A 15,063-nucleotide genomic window follows, 5' to 3' on the forward strand; every position below is an offset into this window, starting at 1 on the left:
CAAGGAGAATGATTACCTCAGCAGAGAGGCCGTAGCTCTGACCATGTCCAACAGAGGTCTAGAAGAGGGAGAGATTTTCACTGGTAACAATTAAAGTTAAATAGGTAACCTCAGGAACTTTACTCTGCTTTTCTTAGCCTATAAAGTCTCTGGTACAGTTCCATAGGCCAGCATTTAAGGGGGCTATTTTACAGGTACTGTAGTATCAGTATAAAGCACAGCTAATAGGCATGGGAAGCTTCAATTTAGACTTTAATTCCTGCCCACCCCTAGCCTAATCTCTGATTTATATGCCCTTTCAATTTGAAGGCTACAAATTTAATTAGGGCCTCTCCATCAGCAAGTAATTAGCTCTTAGAAATAAAGTCTACTTAGATCCATAGAGGGGAACCTACTAATAACATTAAAAAAATAATGTTGTTAAAAACTAAATATTAGCATAGACTAACATATAACTAGCAATGTTAGGGAACTTTAGTTTACATATTCCCACTCCATTAGCAACTTAATTAAGAAATCTCTCTTATCTGCACCCTTCTCCTCCACCGCTAACTCCAGACTCCGTTCCTTTTATCTTGCTGCACCATATGGCTGGAATTGACTTCCTGAGCTGGTACGTCAAGCTCCATCTCTGGCCGTCTTCAAATCTAAGCTAAAAGCCCACCTGTTTGATGCTGCTTTTAACTCCTAACCCTTGTTTACTTGTTCAGAACCCTTATTTTATCATCCTCACTTTAATATTCCCTTATCTCTTGTTTGTCCTGTTTGTCCTAATTAGATTGTAAGCTCTGTCAAGCAGGGACTGTCTCTTCATGTTCAAGTGTACAGCGCTGCGTACGTCTAGTAGCGCTATAGAAATGATAAGTAGTAGTAGAAGAGATGGGGGCTATCTAATCTTTTGCACTGTTATATGTTTACCCCCCCAGTTGCTGAGAAGTTATGTGTGTGTGTACTCGGTGCAAAGAGATCCCAGCTATCAGGGAATGGGTACGATCTCTGGAGGCTAGAATAACAGACCTAGAGGAGCTGAAGCAAACAGAGAGGTTTATAGAGGAGGCCTACACGGACACAGAGAAGTCCCACCTCCACTCAGGCAACCTCTGTGCTGCCATGGATGAGAAAGGTCTCCTGAAGGAACAGCACACTGTGGCGAGGCAGGACGTGGTCCTGTAGACAGGATCTTCCCTAATGGGGATGCAATATCCTCTCGCACCGAGGATGTGTCTCCAGGGGCTTCTGCCTAGAAGGGGTTAGGACAGCTACTGTAGCTGGAGATTTGATCATTAGGCATGTAGATAGCTGGTGGATGTGAGGATCGTTTGGTCACTTGCCTGCCTGGTACGAAGGTGACAGACCTCATGCGTCAGCTAGATAAGATTTTAGACAGTGCTGGGGAGGAGCCTGCTGTCTTGATACATGAGGGTACCAAAGCCATAGGAAAATGTGAGAGGGAGGTTCTGGAAGCCAAATTTAGGACCTTAGATAAAATGCTGAAATCCAGAACCTCCAGGTTGGCATTTTCAAAAGTGCTCCCCGTTCCATGTGCAGGACCCAAGAGACAGGCAGAGCTCTGGAGTCTCAACGCGTGGATGAGGCGATGGTGCAGGGATGAGGGTCAGATTTGTTAGGAACTGGGCAACATTTTGGGGAAAGAGGAGCCTATTCAGGAAAGATGGGCTCCACCTTAACCAAGGTGGAACTAGGCTGCTGGCACCAACATTTAAAAAAGGAGATAAAGCAGCTTTTAAACTAGAAACTGGGTTAGGGCCGACATTTGCTTAAAAGCGTATGGTTCGGAATAAGGTATCTTTAAAAGATATCACCAAAATAGGGCACCCCGATAGCGAGGTTGCAATACAGAGCACAGTAGACCAGGTGTCTTTAAATAAAAAGCAGACAAGATCTTCAACATTGCACATTATCACTATCAACTGCTGAGCAAGATGTAAATAGGAACATAGTCTGAAATGTCTATATGCAAATACCAGAAGTCTAAGAAATAAGATGGGAGAGTTAGAATATATTGCACTAAATGAAAAAATAGACTTAGTAGGCATCTCTGAGACCTGGTGGAAGGAAGATAACCAGTGGGACACTATCATTCCAGAGTACAAATTATACTGAGTGATAGGGTGTATCGAATTGGTGGAAGGGTAGCATTATATGTTAAGGAGGGTCTTGAATCAAATAGAGTAAAAATTCTGTAGGACACAAACCATACCTTGGAATCCCTATGGATAGAAATTCCATGTGTAAAAGGGAAAAGGACAGTGATAGGATATCATTAATACATAGACCACTAGGAACATGGGTTTTAGCTCAGCAGAAGTTGTTTGAAGTTATATTACATTCTACTTCTTTTTTTAAGGAGTTAGTGATTTAAATCGTCATTTAAAAGACCAAAATGATCCTAATACTATTCAGTTTTCCCTGATTCTTAGACTCCTTAAATATAGTTTTGAGTCCTGCTCTGCCAACTCATTTTAATAGATTATTTGCCCTATGTGAGCAAAATAAAACCCCAACTGACCACTCAGAATGGAAACCGGTCGCCGGTCAGATCATTATCTTTTAAATATTTATCTCAGACTGCCAAGTGTACTAATGATGTCAACTGCACTTTTTGTTATAAACATGGTAAATTTGATCCATCTTTGTTCTGCCAGGAATTGGGGGAGAATTTGGATTTCCAGACAAATCAAGCCGATTTAATGCTTGTTTCTTGGAATTCTAATGTGACATGTTCTGTCAGAATTGTCTCTTTTAAAATTAAAAAAGGTTATTAGGGGAAGGAAGGGGAGTTTAGGATGGGATAATCTGGATGGAGCTTTAATACTCGATTGGAAGGAGGAAGAAGTGATGTCGGCACCCTGGATGGCTGACTGATTTCGAGCTCCCACCTTCACTCCTTAAACAGCAGCTATCATCACATATCATCAGGCTTTTTTGAAGCACTGGTGGTGAGAATTCGATATACCCCTCTTCAGGCAAGACCTCCAAGTTGAAAAATGCGAATATTAAGGAGTCACTCCAACAATTTCACTGACCTGCGGCCTGCACTGCAACCTACTGCCCTGGACCAAGAGCTCCCCTGTCTGCTCTGAGGACGATGAGGAGACGAACAGATTAATATGTGCATCGGAGCAGAGAAGTCAGATGCTCTTTTAAAGATTTGCAGGCAGAATCGCAGGATATGAGAGGACAACTGGCCACGTGGATCGATACCCTACATAGGGATGTTCGAGACCTCGGCATTCAATTAGAGAACATGGAAGCTCAGGTTGAGGAATATTCATTTTTTGAGGCAATTTATGAAGATTTGCAATATAAAATGGAAGACATGGAAAACAGGGACCAGAGGAAAAACCCCCGTTTTAGAGAAGTACCAGAGAACAACAGCCAGGAGGATGTCACAAAAATCGTGCAGGCCCTGCGTTGTTAGCTGTTTGAATGGGAGACACTGCACCTGATATTGAACTGGACTGGACGCATCACGCTCTGAGGGCTGTGATGGACAACCCTCCCGTGATACAGTGGTTTGATTTACTCGTTATGCTGATGAAGAGGCGATCCTTCAGAAAACTAGAACCAGAGACTTTAAAATTTCAGGGTGCCTCCATATTTATGTTTCAGGATTTGTCAGCCTTTTCATTGGCTAAGTGAAGGGAATTTAAACCTGTGATTGAATTGCTACAGAAAGAACAACTAAAATATCGTTGAGCGTTTCCTCTAGCTTTGTGTTTCCCAGTGAAGGTCTCCCTTTGCCGTGTCAGGAGCCATAAAGAGGATTGGAAGCTGCTGAAAGAAAGCAGGCCTGGCGACAGATAAGACATAAGCATCACCACACTGGGACAGACCAAAGGTCCATCTAGCCCAGCACCCTGTCTCTGACAGTGGCCAATCCAGGTCACAATCACCTGACAAGATCCATGGAGCAAAGCATTTTATACTGCTTGTCCCAGGAATAGTGGATTTTTCCCTACGTCCATTTAATAACATGTACAATTGGGCGCAAAGTCAGTCCCTTCCTTTGTAGTGAAAGCAAAACGCTATTCGCTCTTTGGCTGTTGGAACGTTCCCGGGACTTGATGGTCTTCCATCAGAATTTTATAAGACTTTTGCTTCTGAATTTTCTCCTCTACTAGCCAAAGTCATGAACAGGGTTCGAGAAGGTGATTCGATACCAACAACTACGAAAGAAGGTAAAGATAGGTCTGAATGTCAGTTGTATCGTCCCATTTCTGTTTTGAATGCAGATGTAAAGATTTTAGCAAAGGTTTTGGTGATGAGGTTGGGTACAGTTTTGCCTATTTTGGTGCACCACGATCAAAGCTGCAGATAATATTTGTAGAATTATAAACTTGAATTATGTACCCTGTCAAAGAGCCCAGAAATCCTTCTTGTTAGGGATCGATGCTGTAAAAGCCTTTGACAGGGTACACTGGAATTTTCTAGTAATGAAGCCATTGGCTCAGGCCATATAGGCTAATCCAGATATTGGGGGAGTGGTGTTGGGTGACAGGGAATATAAGATCAGTCTTTTTGCTGATGACGTATTGCTATTTTTGACATCTATCACCACTCTGCCAAACTTACTGGTTGAACTTAGAGTTTACTCCTTAGTATTGGGATTTAAGGTTAATATGGGAAATTAACCTAATATTATAGATGGCCCTACTTTGAGAACTTTGCAGGCTTCCTTCCCTTTTCATTGGGTCACGAAGGGGTTAATATAGCCAGGTGTTTGGCTGCAGCACTATTATAATAAACTATATAAAGCCAATTATTCTCAGTTATTTGCTAGTGTTTCTCTTTAATAGAGTCATTCCCAGCTATTGTAAGAGTCAGGTCCTTCTGATCAGACATAAGAACATAAGAGTAGCCATAATGGGTCAGACCAATGGTCCATCTAGCCCAGTATCCTGTTTTCCAAACAGTTGCCAAGTACCTGGCAGAAACCCAAATTGTGGCAACACTCCATACTTGAAATCCCAGGGCAAGCAGTTGCTTCCCATGTCTGAACTTTTCCTTCAGGAATTTGTCCAAACCTTTTTTAAACCCAGATATGTTAACCGCTGTACCACATCCTCTGGTAAAATGTTCTGGAGCTTAACTATTCATTGAGTGAAAAAATATTTCCTCCTATTTGTTGCAAGCTGCCAAGTTGACCTTGGCGGAGGCCTGGAAGGATCCTGGAATACCTTTCTTACTCAAGTGCCATATGAAATTATTCTATGTATACAGAATGGAGAAGCTGACCACCATTCAGCATAAAACAGTGGAAGGGTGATTTCGGGAGCTGCCTGTAATTTGAACTTTTCTGGGTGATGCTGGTCTCACGTTACGATAATGCATGAAGGTATATTGGGGAAATTTTACTTTGTTTGGAATACATCCTCGCTACTTCCAACCCCTCTTTATTTTTTTTTAGGGGGGGGGGGGAGAAGTTGTGTTGAGTTGGGATGGAGGGAGGAGAAAACGTTTAAAAATTGAGGTTTTATGAGGTTTGAGCTTAACTGTATCTTGTTGTCTGATCCAGCTATATGGTATTGCATTTGTCTGTTCATTGCTGTAAAAGTTTTTTTGCTGGTAGAATAAATATCTCCTTGGAAAAAAAAATACTTGGTTGGAAGGGGGAGGTATAAGAGTGCAGCTGACCCCCTGTTCTTTATTTTATTCCGAGAGTTGGACGGTATAATATCGTACTGGAGTATTAATAAGCTGACCTTATCTTCTGGATAATCAGTAATATATGGGAGGTGGGGAATTGGGGAGGTGCAAATAATGTATATGTAAAGAAAAGGTATATTGTCATCGAGAGTTTACATAAGGCTGTTGTAATCTTTTTATTGTCTCATTCCTTTATTTTAATAAAGTTTCAACCTAAAATTAAAAAGGTTAAGACCAAAAAAAAAATACCCTTGGTATTCTGAAACACTGGCCATATTAAACAGAACAAGTAGGAAGGTGGAAAAACTTTGGAAGACGACAAAGGATAAGTCTCAATATTTAGTTTGGCACTCTAGTGGTAAACGTGGAGGGGCATAATAGAACGCAAACGCCCATCTCCATGGGCGTCTATGTCCGAGAACAGGTACATGAAGGGGCGGGTCAGACCGTATTTTCGGAAAAAATGGGCGCCCATCTTCTTTTCGATAATACAGTTTGTGCCCGGCAAATGCATCGGATTTGTGCAGATTTGAGCTGGGCGGTTTCGTTTTTCAGCGATAATGGAAACCGAAGGCGCCCAGCTCAAAAACGAACAAATCCAAGGCATTGGGTCGTGGGAGGGGCCAGGATTCGTAGTGCACTGGCCCCCCTCACATGCCAGGACACCAACCGGGCACCCTAGGGGGCACTTGTAACAATTAAAAAAAATTTTTTTAATACCTCCCAAGTCCATAGCTCCCATCTCTTGGGTGCTGAGTCCCTCAAATCCCCCCCCCCCCCCAAAACCCACTGCCCACAACTCTACACCATTACCATAGACCTTATGGCTGAAGAGGGGCACCTACATGTGGGTACAGTGGGTTTTGGGGGCGGTTTGGAGGGCTCCCATTTACCACCACAAGTGTAACAGGTGGGGGGGGATGGGTCTGGGTCCACCTGCCTGAAGTCCACTGCACCCACTAACAACTGTTCAAGGGACCTGCATACTGCTGTGATGGAGCTGGGTATGACACTTGAGGCTGGGACAAAAAGTTGTTTTTCTTTGGTGGGAGGGGGTTAGTGACCACTGAGGGAGTCAGGGGTGGTCATCCCCAATTCCCTCTGGTGGTCATCTGGTCATTTAGGGCACTTTTTTGGGACTTGTTTGTGGAAAAAAAAAAAAAAAAGACCCAAATTCTTTTTTCGATTATCGGCCGAAGGCGCCCATCTTTCCTTGGCCAATAAACACGCCCCGGTCCCGCCTTCACCACGCCTCCGACACGCCCCCGTCAACTTTGCCCATTTCCGCGACAGATTTCACTTGAAAACGCCCAAAATCGGCTTTCGATTATACCGATTTGGGCACCTTTGCGAGATGGGTGCCCATCTCCCGATTTGGGTCGAAATATGGGCGCCCAACACTTTCGAAAATAAGGCTGATAGTATCATAGTAGATGATGGCAGAGAAAGACCTGTACGAACCATCCAGTCTGCCCAACAAGATAAACTCATATGTGTTACTTTATATGTATACCTGACCTTGATTTGTCCCTGCATTTTCAGGGCACGGACCCTTGAAGTCTGCCCAGTACTAGTCCCGCCTCCCAACCACCGGTGCTGCCACCCAATCTCCGCTAAGCTTCCGAGGATCCATTCGTTCTGAACAGGATTCCTTTATGTTTATCCCATGCTTTTTTGAATTCCGTTACCATTTTCATCTCCACCACCTCCCTCGAGAGGGCATTCCAAGTATCCACCACTCAGTGAAAAAAAAGAACAGTATAAAAAAGCACTTTCTGAAGCTAAGATAGAATATTATGACCAGAACTTACAGGAAGCTGAGAACTCTTCTAAGGACCTGTTCAAAATCTTTTAATAGTTTGGTTAAAATTTGCAACAGTCTGCAGAAAATCTGGCAAAGTTTTTTCAACCTAAGGTAATTAAAGTTAGACAGTCATTTTGTTTAGTTAGAACAGACTATGTCATGTGTTTTGTTTTATAATTTACAGATACTTATACTTGAATGCTGTGTCCTCTCTGAGGTGAGCCTGAATGACCTTGAGGCATATTTTCAAAGCACTTAGCCTCCCAAAGTGCTTTGAAAATATGCCTCCTTGTATACTATTCCCTTCTATCTTATAAAAATTGTAATTCAACCCTTACCATCCTACACATCATATCTTGTTTTCCCTTCCTGCAACTCAAAGCGGGTCCAAGAAAACAAAATACATTATTAAAATATCACTCAATGTGGTCCACGTTTCACCCAAACATGGACTGCTTCAAGGGTACAATATATAAAACACAAAAAACTCATGATATAGACCAGTGGCTGGTATTCCTTAGCTAGTCGAGTTACTGGAATTTGTAGTTTATCAACAACTTTTAGACTTAGAAAAGGTACAAAGAAGAGCAACGAAAATGATAAAGGGGATGGGACGACTTCCCTATCAGGAAAGGTTAAAGCGGCTACGGCTCTTCAGCTTGGAGAAGAGATGGCTGAGGGGAGAAATGATAGAGGTCTATAAAATACTGAGTGGAGTGATCTACTGGCTAGATGTGAATCGCCTGTTTACTCTTTCCAAAAATACGACTAGGGAGCATATAATGAAGCTACCAAGTAGTAAATTTAAAACAAACCAGAGAAAATATTTCTTCACTCAATGTGTAATTAAACTCTGGAATTCACTGCCAGCAAATGTGGTAAAGCAGCTAGCTTAGCAGGGTTTAAAAAAAGGTTTGGATAATTTCCTAGAAGAAAAATCTATAAGCTATTAAGATGGACTTGGGGAAAATCCACTGCTTATTTCTAAGATAAGCAGCTTAAAATCTATTTTACTCTTTTGGGATCTTGCCTGGTACTTGTGACCTGGATTGGCCACTTTTGGAAACAGGATACTGGGCTTGATGGACCTTTGGTCTGTCCCCGTATGGCAACGCTTATGTTCTTATAAAGCTTTGAAAAATGCCCTCCGTACAAATTCATGATAAAGACTTGAATATTTTGCTACCAAATTTATAAAGTGCACTGCAACACAGCCCTGACAATTCTGAGCAGCTTTTGCATATGCATATCACTCTCTCTCTCTCTCAAGCAGCAGTTTCATCGACTAGAACCCTACAGGACAACAGCTACATTTTTACCTTGCTAAACAGAATATCCACAGGGAACGTGCGTCCAGGAATATGGAAGATTGGAATATTTCCAAAAAATGCAGCAAATTTTTCAGCATCCATAGTGGCTGACGTGACTATTAGCTTCAAATCAGCACGTCGGGCCACCACCTGCAAACACGAATAGATTAGTTATTAAAAGAAAAATACCTATGACAGCTCATGTGACATGGCTTAACCCCAGCATGAAGAGACACAGAGGAGTCACACCCATGCTACTTCCAATACACACCCATGCTACTTCCAATACTAAAATGTCTATCCTTTGTGTCCTGCGCGGAACATGAACTTTCCAAGTTGCTTTCTTCTGCCTCTCCCTCAGTTCGGGCTTGTACTGTGACTTTAAGGAGCTTGAGAATCAGGAGCAGTGCCGTAGCAAGGGCGGCTGACACCCGGGGTGGGTCACCGCTGCGCACCCCCCCCCCCCCCCGAGCGCTTTCTTACTGCCATACGAAAGTGGAGGGCGGGCGGGAACGCCAATCTGCCCCGAGTGCACGTCGCTGGGAGCTGCGTCAGCTCCGCTGGTTCCCTGCTCTCTCTGCCCCGGAAGTAACCTGTCCTGGGGCAGAGGGAGCAGGGAACCAGCGGAACTGACACCCCCCCCAGCGGCGTGCATCCAGGGCGGACCGCCCCCCCCCCCCCTTTCTACGCCACTGACCAGGAGTCTTTATGTTTTGTATAGTTTATTTTTTTCTATTCCTCAGTGCTTGAGTTAATGTCACAGTCATTTCGTTCTAGCTTTGTACTGCTATTCTTTGTCCCTTAGAGATTATACAAGATGAACCAACTGATGTCGCAGCCAGAATAAAACAAACTACTGCTGTTTGTGTACAAAGGTTTTAAAACAAAAGAAAGAATAGCCAGTGGAAAGACCCTTGTTTCTAAGCTCTTGGGAAGTTACTATACCACGTTCTCTAAAAACCTAGTTTAAATGTTTGTTTTCAAAAAATGGCGTTTAGTTTCTGATTTCTGCCTATTTCAGATACCAGTGTGAAAAACTGAGGAAAAGTGTGCCTGCCACTTTATGTTCGCAAGGAAAAAAAGCAACACTGGGCCTTCAAGAGTGGCTTTTTTTCCTTGCGCTTCTCTTACTGTATACTGTATTACCCTCTCTGCCTGTACTATGCCACTTTATGTTCAGCATGTCCTGTGTGCATGTGTGTGCTCACCTCTCGCAGCAGCCCAAACAGCACATCTGTATTCAGGGATCTCTCATGGGCTTCATCCATGATGATGGCACTGTAATGGTCAAGATCAGCCTCTCGCAGCGACTCACGGAGTAAGATCCCATCTGTCATATACTTGATCATGGTCTTCTCGGAGGTACAATCTTCAAATCGGATGGCATAACCAACCTAAAGGGGCAAGGAAGAGCTCATCAAAGAATAGCCACTAGGTCTACCTATGCAATTCCTCAGACCCCTGATGATCTTTCTCTGAAATGATTCAGTTCCTCCACTAGGGGAACGTTTTCATGAGGAAATATTTCATAATATGTTTTTCCCAAGTCTACGCTCTTCCCCTGTACCTAAAGTCGCAAGCTGACCACCCTCTTTTCAAGAAGCTGCTGAAAACGTACCTTTTTGAACAAGTGTATTCCATTAGTGACTCTGCTGTTTAGTCATCCTAATTGCTGTTAACGTTTTATCCTTATTCTACTGCTAAATTCATGTGCTGTATCTCTTAACTTTTGTAATTCATGGAAGCCACATTGTGTCTCCATTTGTGGGAAAATGTGGGGTAGAAATGAACCGTAAATAAATAAATATATATATCATTGGCATTTCACACAATGGCTTCTTGTTCCAAACCCTTCTTTCCTCTGAAAAAGGTTTGCATCCTGTCCATTTCCAATACCTTTGATATATTTGAAATGTCTACCACATGCCCCCTCTTGACTCCTCTAAAATAAGTATGTTTAGGTCATGGCTTTTGGTACAAACAGCAATATTATTCACCTTGTTGATAACAAGGGAACGGACAGCCACACAAATAAGGGAGCCATGACAGGCATCAATCATCAGCTCTCCCTAAAGCTCATGAATTCTATATAGGGCCTCCTGAGCATGCACGTGTTCCACGTATGAAGAAAACAAGAAGCAACATAAACACTGGCAAGTTTGATGCAAAGAATAGATAAAGAAGGTCAAAGAGAATACAAAGAGAAACTTGCCTCGGAGGCAAAAACTCATAATAAAAACTTTTTCAGGTATATCAGAAGCAGAAAGCCTGTGAGGAAATCCATGGGATCATTAAATCATTAAGGAGTAAAAGGCGCACTCAGGGAAGACAAAGCCATAGCACAGAGACTGAACGAATTCTGTGCCGCGGTCTTTACTGAAGATGATGTAAGCGATCTACCTGTACCACAGATGGTTTTCAAGGGTGATGAAGCAGAGGAACTGAAAAATCTTGGTGAACCTGGAAGATGTACAGAGCTAAATCGATAAATTAGAGAGTAATAAATCACCTGCACCAGATGGTATACATCCCAGGGTACTGAACGAACTCAAATATGAAATAGCAGATCTGCAGTTACATGTCGTTACAATGTCCGTACTACCTGAAGATTGGAGGATGGCCAATGTAACGCCGATTTTTAAAAAGGGATCCAGGGGTCATCTGGGAAATTAGACTAGTAAGCCAGACTTCAGTGCCAGACAAAATAGGGGAAACTATTACTGAACACATAGGCAAACGTGTTTAATGGGACACAGTCAACATGGATTTGGCCAAGGGACGTGTTGCCTCACCAATCTGAACCATTTCTTTGAATGCGTGAATAAACATGTACCACACCATACAAGCTTATATCCCACTAATACCTTGCGGTTCAAAGCGGGTAACAAAGCAAGACAAACCAGAACAGACCTCTGAGACAATTATAGAGAGGGGAAAGAAAATGAATCGAATAAAATATGATGATGATGAAACAAATCTTTGAAACAGTGAAGTTTTAACCTTTCTTCTAAACATCATATATAAACCAGAAGGAGAAAGTATCTGAGTAAGCTCTTTCCAATACTGAGCAGCTTGGAATGCTAAGGTGAATTCTAGTATCCTTAGTCTCTTCTTACCCTTGGGTGAAGGAAAAGAAAACATAATCCGCCCCCGATCGCTTCATAGCAGATCTCACAGCCCACCTAAACTACATGCTCCAACAAGGTCTCTTCCCTAAGGAATATGGCAACATCCTACTCACCCCAATACTAAAAGATACCAAGAAAAAAAACAAACTCATCAATTGCATCCATCCCACTAGCTGTCAAACTGATGGAAAGCATGGTAACCAAACAACTTCTCAATATTACACAAATCACAATCAGGATTCCATCCCCTCCATAGCACTGAGACTGTGCTAGACACTCTCCTATCCAAATTCAAGCAGGAAAAAGCATACTTCTCCAATTCAATATGTCGAGCGCATTCGACATGGTAAACCACAATATACTACTAAGACTCCTAGATTACTTCGGTATCAGCGAAAATATACTTAGTTGGATTAAGGGTTTTCTAACTACCAGAACATACCAAGTAAAATCAAATTCAAACATATCACCACCATGGAAAGCAGACTGCGGAGTACCCCAAGGATCACCACTATCACCAATACTATTCAACCTAATGATGGCCCCACTAGCCAAGTCCTTATCCAATCAAGGCCTCAACCCGTTCATCTACACAGATGATGTCACAATATGCATTCCCTTCAGACATGATCGGACAGAAATCACCAATGAAATCAAGCTTGGTTTGAACACAATGGACTTGTGGGCAAATTCATTCCAAATGAAACTGAAAAAACACACTGCCTCATCCTCTCATCTCAATATTACTATTATTTATTGCACTTGTATCCCACATTTTCCCACCTATTTGCAGGCTCAATGTGGCTTACAGAATCCTGTAATGGCATCACCATTTCAGGGAGCAGAAATACATTTGGTGGTACAAAGATATAATAATAACAACAAGGCTAGTATTCAATCTAATATTACTACTACTATTAAACATTTCTATAGCGCTACTAGACTTACGCAGCACTGTACAAATTAACATGAAAAGACAGTCCCTGCTCAACAGAGCTTACAATCTAAATTGGACAGACGAACAGACAGCTAGGGGTGGGGAAATTGCAGTGGTAGGGGTGATAAGTGAGGGTGTTGAGTAAGAGAGTCATGGTTAGGAGTCGAAAGCAGTAGCAAAGAGGTGGGCTTTAAGCCTAGACTTGAAGGCAGCCAGAGACTGAGCCTTACGTACTGGCTCAGGGAGTCTATTCCAGGCATAGGGAGCAGCAAGATAGAAGGAACGGAGCCGGGAGTTAGCAGTGGGGAAGAAGGGGGACGACAGGAGACATTTACCCAGCGAACGGAGTTCACGGGGAGGAGTGTAGGGAGAGATGAGCGTGGAAAGATACTGAGGAGCTGCGGAGTGGATGCGAACAAACCCAAAATTATAAAAAAAAAAACCAGACCACACCCTCCCTATCTCAGATAACTTGAAAATACTCGGCGTTACTATCGACCGCAACCTTACACTTTAGAGCCAAGTGAACTCCACAACTAAGAAAATGTTCCACTCAATGTGGAAACTAAAACGCGTGAAACCTTTCTTAGGGCTACAGGGTGTATATCGCTGCAAGCGAGAGCAGAGGAGCCGCTGTACACAGACTCGACGCGGGTGCACATATTGATGAGCTCTTGAAAATGAAGATAAGTGCCTTTTGATTTATTGAATGCTCGCCAGATGGTAATAAGGTCTGTTTTTTGAGCCTTTATCCTACAGAGAGACTGCAGAACCATTATAGTGGAATTATTTATGGGCAAGCAGTACTCCTCTATTGAAGATTTTTTACGGCCAGTGATGAAGAGAGGATCAGTTAGATCCGATTAAGCTCTGTAGATACATGATATCCGTGAGCTCTTTGAGGCCGTTTTCCTTCTGAAGAGATTTCAGTAGGAGGCATTTCAGATCCTACCCCTCTATGTCCAGCAATTTCTCCTCTCTCCCTGAGCCCTGCCCTCCCATCCATGCCCATCCATGCTCCTCTGTCCCCTGCCCCCTCCATTCATCCCTATCCAGCAATTCCCCTCTCTCCCTGAGCCCTGCCCTGCAATCCATATCCATCCATGCTCCTCTGTCACCTGCCCCCTCCAGCCATCCCTATCCAGCAATTCCCCTCTCTCGCTGAGCCCTGCCCTGCAATCCATATCCATCCATGCCCATCTGTCCCCTCCATTCATCCCTATCCAGCAATTCCCCTCTCTCCCTGAGCCCTGCCCTCCCAATCCATGCCCATCCATGCTCCTCTGTCCCATACCCCCTCCATTCATCCTTTTCCAGCAATTCCCCTCTCTCCCTGAGCCCTGCCCTCCCATCCATGCTCCTCTGTGCCCTCCATTCATCCCTAATTCCCTACCCAGCAATTCCCCTCTCCCTGAGCCCTGCCCCTCCCATCCATGCTCCTCTGTCACCCTCCATTAATCCCTATCCAGCAATTCCCCTCTCTCCCTTCCATGACCCCCCCACCTCGCATCCACGCTCCTCTCTCCTCCCGCTCCCATCATGTCCCAGTTGGCCTGGCCCGCCCTCTTCTCCCCTCCCCCTTTGCATCCATGCTCGTCTCTCCCCTGCTGTCCCGTTACCATTGTTCAACTACTGCCCACCCTCTTCTCTCCCACCAACATCCCTTTTCTTGTTTTTTCTTTTTAAATTTACCTCCGTGGCGGTCCAGCAGCGCAGCGTCAGTGAAGGAGGCGGCGCTCGCCTCTCAACGTCTCTAGCCTTCCCTTCGCTGTGTTCTGCCTTCTTCTGACGTCATTTCCTTGACGTCAGAAGAAGGCGGAACACAGCGAAGGGAAGGCTAGAGACATCGGGAGCGCCGCCTCCTTCACCGACGCTGCGCTGCTGGACCGCCACGGAGGTAAATTTAAAAAGAAAAAAAAAGAAAAGGGATGTTGGGGGGGGGGAGAAGAGGGCGGGCAGTAGTTGAACAATGGGAGCAGGAGGGCGAGCGAGGTGAGCATGGTGCGGCGGCGCCCCCCAGAGGGAGGCGCCCCCCCTACCATGCTTACCTCGCTTACCGTGTTGGCACGGCCCTGCCACTATGGAGCCAGCAAGAGGGGAGATGTAGAAATATGGTGCAGCCTGCTGCCTTTTGGAAAAGATAGGTCAAGCAGGTTTGATAGGCCTAGAATAAGAAATCAAAAGGGCCTGTCTGTATCAAATGATTACCAGAAG

At 43.9% G+C, this 15,063-nt stretch overlaps 1 protein-coding gene across 1 annotated transcript in view; it reads right to left on the reverse strand.

Moving 5' to 3' along the window:
• Positions 1 to 15,063, reverse strand: part of DHX38 (DEAH-box helicase 38) — a 144,788-nt gene that overhangs the window by 91,803 nt on the left and 37,922 nt on the right. Inside the window, exons 14-15 of the mRNA XM_030204672.1 lie at positions 9,993 to 10,178; positions 8,794 to 8,934 (exon numbers count right to left, since the gene is read on the reverse strand). Of these exons, the coding sequence (XP_030060532.1) occupies positions 8,794 to 8,934; positions 9,993 to 10,178 (327 nt within the window). The remainder of the gene's footprint in view (positions 1 to 8,793; positions 8,935 to 9,992; positions 10,179 to 15,063) is intronic.

The sequence above is a fragment of the Microcaecilia unicolor genome, chromosome 5 (assembly GCF_901765095.1).
Source record: "Microcaecilia unicolor chromosome 5, aMicUni1.1, whole genome shotgun sequence".
NCBI classification, from domain to species: domain Eukaryota; kingdom Metazoa; phylum Chordata; class Amphibia; order Gymnophiona; family Siphonopidae; genus Microcaecilia; species Microcaecilia unicolor.